Below are 6,799 nucleotides of genomic sequence, written 5' to 3' on the forward strand. Positions count from 1 at the left end.
GGTAACCCTGCAAATGTGAGAAGAACGTATTTCTAGTACATACCAGGCTCAATGTGCTGGTTTGTTTTGATTCTGCCAAGAATTCTGCATTCTGTTTTACTGTGTATCTAGCTCATATATTGCACATTTCCCAGCCATCTTGCACCCTTCAGTTAGTATAAGCACAGGATTGTGAAAAAAATGCGATTTGCGACACGATTCGACGCAAAAATCGCAGTTTTATTCCACTTATAAAAACTACGAAAGGGATTCAGTGGGGCGAAAAATTCGCAATAACATTTGAACCATTTTATAGCATCGCTAAACGTCAAAATGGTGTGCCATGTAAGCCCAAATGAACAGTTGGATGAAGTACAAGTTTACGTTCATTTTATGCCAATTGATAGTTTGTTGACATATGTCAGGCATTGCTGTTATAGAATTTTATTCGCTAAGGGGAACGTGAACACGTTGCAGTTATCGAACATCTACTGTATCATCTATCAGCCCAGGGATACCTTAGATACAACGCCTATGATCATTGCTTGTTATTACTTTTCAGAGCATTTTAATTTGCAAGCATGCTTTTCTTTGGTCATATTTTTCAATTATAGAATGATTTTCATAGCTACGGTAGTACTTTGACAGCTGCGGTAGAATCCGCATACTAAAAATGAAAATTATATCCATATAGGAAACATGGATATCATAAGAGTTAACGTTTTCGTCGAAAACCATAAACTATCGCAGGAAATCGATTTCTGAGGGCCACTTATATAGAAATAAATACTCATCCAGTCCATCCTTTCTCGTGAACTTTCAGCCCGACTGGAAAAAACATCTTCACAGGAAAAAAAAAAAAAAACAGCCGCACAGCTGAAACCCGTCTGGATTTCGCCGCATGCGCCATCGCCGTCACCGGAACCATTGCGACCATTGCCTTCCCAGCTCCAACCCAATTCCCGAACCCGACAACCAGCGAACCATCAGAACAACAACCAACAACGAAGTCGCAGTCATCGCAGCCGCCAGCTGAAGTGGACCTTGGTACCTACCTTTTCATTCACATGCTAACCTGGACCGGAAGGGACCCATATCATCATCATCCTCATTATTCTGCTGTGTCGTGCGGTGGTGTAGCGGACGGAAAGAGATAATTTCGAATAAATCGTGCACAATAAAACGACCGAACGAGGATTTTTGTTTTTAACTTTTGCATAAGAGCGATTATTATTTTCCATTTGATCTGTTGTTTTTTTTCTGCCATTTTTTTTCTTTCTTTTGTTTTCACCGTTTTTAAATAATTAAATTATCATAATTTATACAATTGGTTTCATCATGCATGCATGCAAGGGCTGTTGTTACTTCTGTGTCTGTGTGGGGGGGTCGCGGACCTTACTATAAACTGCGCGCGCGAGTCATGTCTCGGTATGTCAGTGCGTCGCGTCACGTTGCGTCCTGTCACGTCCGTCAGTCAGTTTCTCACCTAAGAAATATGTACAAACAAAGTTCTGTTTTTTATTTTCTATCGGACACGGCCGATCCTAGGGTTTCAGTTTTTTTTTTGTTTTTGCATAAGATTTCTCCTCCTGATCTCGGTGCGCTGACTGCTGGCGGTCCTGTCCTATTCTTATGCTCTCTCTTCCCCTTCGCTTTTCGCTACTTTCTTATCCGCTGCTTCTTTTTTCTGCGTCTCTCTCACTTTCTCTTTCTCTCACTAATATTTTTGTTTTCGTTTAAATTTTAACTTCTTTTTCTTGTTACTGAATAGTTACTTTTTCTGGTTACTTTTGGTATAATTTTGAGTGTAATACAATGCTTTTTTCGGTTTTGCTCAGCTTGATTATTTGATTCTGTTTTTTTTTTCTTTTAATATTCCAACGAGAGGGTGTGTAGCTTATGTTTTTTTGTTTGACTATGTGAGTTTTGTGAGTGTGTTACTTTTGTTTCGACTTCCAAAGCGGTTTTGTTTTTGAGAGTATGAAATGTTATGTTAGCTGTGCTTCTGTCTATTTACGGGGCGCAAACACAAAATGGAGAATCAGATGAGAGCGTTTAAGAAGTTTCTCGGAATTACACGGTAACAAAAGCGTTGCGATTTCGCAAACGGTGTGTACGGATAACGTTCACTGAGATACGAGTTATGTGTACATAAAAGATTTTCTTTTCAAAACAAAAAAATACACAAGAACAAAGGCAATATACAAATCTAGGCAAATAAAAGAAAACTTAAAGAAAGAAAGTTTAAAAAATAGAAAAAAAGAAAACGTAACAATAGAATTCGAGGGTAGGCTTCAAAGCGGGCTTTTGTTTCGATTGAATCGGGGCTGGAGATGACACACCGTGATAAGTAGGGGGAAAAGGGAGAGGGGTCTGGTCTTCATTTACATTCTAGAGCTCGCGTTCTGGTCTCGGTTTTGTGTCGTCTCTATCTCTCTCTCTTTCTATATCTTTCTATAGGCGGTAATCAGTTCTAATCCCTCGATATTTGTAGGTTTTTTGTTTTGTTTTTTTTTTATCTATTTGCTCGAATAGGAAGAGGGTTTTACAATGTGATTCTGCGTGTGGTTTGTCAATGTGTATGAGTGAGTGTAGGTGTACATATTTTTTTCTTGTTAGCGAGGAGATGAGTGTTGGAGCGTGAAGAACTGAGCTCGCGGTTGCTACTGACGATCCAAAGTTTGACTAAATCCATGATTTGCCGGAGGTGAAGCTTTAACAGGTGCTAGTTGCGGCAGTGACAACCGTTGTCGTCATCGTCTTCGTGATGGATCATACTTGTGAGACGATGAAACGACGGGAATCCGCTGAATATTGATGAGACGGATGCTGGATTCACTTGCAGTCGCAGGTCTTCGCCAGATGAAGTGGACGATGACGGATTGACGGCTGCTAGGGGTAATCCACAACGGTGTCTTCTCCGATGCTTGTTTCCACAACTTCACAATCTTCGTTTTAATATTCTTCTACACACACAACTGGCACCCATTTGCATAAACTTTTCAACAATCTTCACTTCGCTCAGTATAGCTTCGCTTCCGCTGCTCCGTTCCGTCGGCTTTACAAACTTTCTTCTATTTCTGCAGTTGTTGTCAATTCTGTATTCACTACGTTTCGCTTGACTTTCTTTGGAACACATATTTTAATATATAGCGATATTTTCTTGATTTCCCTTAACTTGTATCCTATTTTGTAATTATTATTTTCTTTACTATCTTTCGAAGTTGCTTGGAGTAAAACTACTATCACATTTAAATGCAACGAAAAAAGTTGCTCGATTATAATTTTTTGCCATACTTTGCCAACATTTTCTTCGTCACCGTAAGACACAAACAAAGAGACTGTAGCGATGATTCATTCCATAGATTACTTCATCTTCTTCAAGCTTCTTCGCCGACGGCTTTGACGAATCTTCCTTTCTTCATCTTCTTAGAATCACACATTGTAGCACGACACTTGCTGCATCTGCGGGAATGCTGGAGCCATCAGCGGCGGGAAGGAGCCGCCCATCGAGCTGGTCATCATGTACGGGTGCAGCCGATGGGAGGCCCTCTGATGTTGCCGGTACTTGCCCGGAAACAGGGCCGCCTTCTCCGCTGCCGACGACACCGACGATGACGTTGACGATGATGACTGGTGATGGAGGTGGTTGTGATGGTAACTGCTGGGCGTCGTGTTGGAACTAGCCGCGGAACGCATCAGCGAGTGACCGGAAGCGGTGGCGCCAAGCATGCCACCGGTCCCGGCGGACATCTTGCTGCATGCCATGTGTTCCGGTCCGGTCTGGTAGTCCCGCGGTATCGCTGCCATTGGAGTCTTCTCCAGCAGCGAGGCCGTCGAGTTCCATAGACTTCCACTGCTGCCACCACTTCCGTGTAACTCCGTACCATTGTTGTTATTGTTCCTAAGGTTATTATTATTGTTGCTACTATTACTATATACACCACAGCCTCCGGAAAGCATAGCATCACGTTTGCCTACGACCGACGGGTTTCGGTACATCGTTGCCGACGGTTGATAGCTGTTGTTGTTATTGTTGTTATTGGTACCGGCTGGGGCCGTTTGGCAACCAACAGCGGCGGCGGCCAGTAGACTAGCATTCGCTTTGATCGGTAACGATTCCGGACCTGCCTGGAAATCGCGAGGCACCGCGGCCATTGAAGTCTTTTCGATGTCCCACCGGGGACCGGAAGGCAGGCCACCTTCCAGACCACTGCCACCGCTGTTGAAGGCGGCACAGCTGGCAGCTATTAGGTTCTGTTGGTGCTGTTGCTGATGCTGCTGATGACCCCCAGTGCCGGCGGCTGTCAGCTGCGGTGGCATACCCGTGTTACTACGTTTGATGACTTTTGACTTGCTGTTATTGCTGACACTGCTACTACTGCTACTGTTACTGTTGCTGTAGGCAGTTTGGTTGGCTAGGTTGGGTTTCCTGTAACCCCGGACAACCCCGTCGGGGGCCATGTAACAGCTCCAGTCTGAGGTATTTACTAGTTGTTGTTGTTGCTGCTGCTGTTGTTGACTCTGCAAACTGTACTGATTGGTGGATTGCTGTTGACTGGACAGATGGGACTGCTGTTGATGAAGTTGCTGTTGCTGCTGTTGAGGCTGCGGCTGATGAGAATGATGGCGATGATGCTGAGATTGAACATGTTGTGACTGTTGTTGTTGCTGCTGCTGCTGCTGTTGACTGCTCGTCCCAACAGGATAGTGCGCCTGTTGGGACCGTTGAGCCATCTGCCGTTGAACGTATTCATCGATCTGCTGTTGCAGATTCTGATGACGTTGAATAGTACTCTGATGGCTCGACACAACGGCATGCTGCTGTTGCTGCTGCTGCTGTTGATGTTGCTGCTGTGTCTGCTGCTGCTGCTGCTGTTGGGAACTGGACTTGGAGCTCCGTCGGCTCATCGACGACGAGTCAACAACATTGGCAACAATTGAATTAGAACTACGGGAGGAATTTGGCATATTGTTTATAAAAGGACTTCGCCGCTGGCTTTCCATCTTGCGGAAGTAGCATGGATGAATCATCAGCAGCGGTTCCACTCGGGCCCCTACCGGCGGTTTGGCCTGATTTGGTAACTCGTACTCCACGCTACAGTCCACATGCAGCGGTATGCTGTAGTCTTTCTGGGCCATCGACGGTGCACCTCCCGTTAACCGCGAGGACATCGACAGATGGTGCAACTGCGACGGCTGCTGCTGCTGCTGATGCCCGATCCCGGCCGACGAGGACAGGTCGTAGTTTGGATAGCACGCTGCCATCGCCATCCTGCTGCCAGTGTTGATGATGGTGTTGGCGCTGCTGAATTTTCTCCACTCCAACGTTGCACCCCGACGTGGTAACGAGACCACTCGCTATGGGCTAACGACGTCTATTCCACTCTTCTATCACTTTTCATTGGAATTTTCACTTCCCCTGTATCACACTAGTGCCTTCACTTATTTTCTTCAATGCTTTTCAACCATTTGGCACCAACTTCCTCTCGATATGCTGCGAACTTTTCCCCAAACTCCCCAACAACTAGATTTTTCACACTTTTTTCAGGAACATTAATCCACAAAGAAAATTCCAACTGCTGCTGCTGCTGCTGTAATTTCTCTTCGACTTCAGCTCTGCTTTCCCCGACGGCAGTCTGCTGCGGGACTTGAATTGGCTACTACAACTCAGTCTTGGCGAAATGAAATGGTGCTGATGAGTTTGAGAACGATGCTCCTCGTCGCCGGAAGTATGAGATTCGATCAACTGCTTCCTCACAATCTCTCCTTCCACGACTCCAACCGTTCCGTTCAGCTCAGTCTTCACTCTAGGAAACTCGCGGTTCCCCCAACTTGCTTCGATTTTCTTCACGTTTGTCCCCGACTGAATTCGAAACTTTGTGTCGAATTCCAACAAATCACACTTGTCACTGCTTCCGATGCGGCCAAAAACTCAACCCAAACTTCCGCTGACCGTCTCGCATTAAAGCCACCAATCAGGCACACACTCGGGCTCTTGCTTTAAATCCACAGTGACCTGATTTTGACAGCATTCACATAATATCGATTTTCTCTACCCCCACGAACACACACACTCGGCGACCCGCGGCGGCTGGTTCAATTCTTGCCACACTTAGAACGACAACGTCGAGGACGACGGCGGTGACGGTTCTTCTCGGTTCACGGTTTTCCTTGCTGCTGTTGCTGCTGCTCTGTACGGCTCGAATCGCTGACACACTGGGGTGCTGAAATCTTACTGTTACTGTCCTGTTTCTTCGTTACCCGATACCGAACACCGTACGCGAATGCGCGCTCTCTGTCTCACACTCTCACTGCGCTCTCGTTCCGTCTTTATCACGCACGCTTCGACCGAACCGTACCTATTGTTGTTGTTGTTGCTGTTGCTGCTGCACTAGTTTGGTAGGTATGTTTTTGTTCTCCTTGTCTGAGCCCGGTCCACAGTGCTCCGTGGGTTCTGTTTTCTCGAATGGTGTTTCTTCTTCGGGCGTTGCGCCTCGACTAAAGCGACCCGACTGCGGCCAGCACGCACGGGCAGCCATTCTGGGCTCCAGCCGACACGACGATTGCGCACTCCATGCGCTCTCGTGCTCTCTCTCGCGGGCCCAAGTTGGAATTCTCTCTCTTTTGAGTGTGCTTTGCACAATGTTCATTCGTCGTGTGAATGTGTTAGATTATCAAGTGGTATCAGATGATAGTTCGATGCTACTAATAAAATTAAAGTTCTGATAAGTGTCTTTGCAAGCATATTTGTAGTCGAGGTTTTCCTACTTAATACTACGCACTTATTGACTAATTAAAAGCTACTGTTTGCCTACCT

The 6,799-nt window shown here is 45.8% G+C and overlaps 1 protein-coding gene across 1 annotated transcript; it reads right to left on the reverse strand.

Annotated features, from left to right (window-relative positions):
- Positions 1–1,176: 1,176 nt before the first annotated feature.
- Positions 1,177–6,494, reverse strand: LOC109399006 (centrosomal and chromosomal factor). The gene has a single exon (XM_019671450.4). The coding sequence runs from the start codon at positions 5,251–5,253 to the stop codon at positions 3,415–3,417; it is 1,839 nt and encodes a 612-aa protein (XP_019526995.3). The 5' UTR covers positions 5,254–6,494; the 3' UTR covers positions 1,177–3,414.
- Positions 6,495–6,799: the final 305 nt, after the last annotated feature.

The sequence above is a fragment of the Aedes albopictus genome, chromosome 1, assembly GCF_035046485.1.
Source record: "Aedes albopictus strain Foshan chromosome 1, AalbF5, whole genome shotgun sequence".
NCBI classification, from domain to species: Eukaryota; Metazoa; Arthropoda; class Insecta; order Diptera; family Culicidae; genus Aedes; species Aedes albopictus.

Excerpts from the sequence above, each read along its gene's own strand:
- LOC109399006 (XM_019671450.4), bottom strand. The coding sequence starts at position 5,253 with ATGGCGATGGCAGCGTGCTATCCAAACTACGACCTGTCCTCGTCGGCC.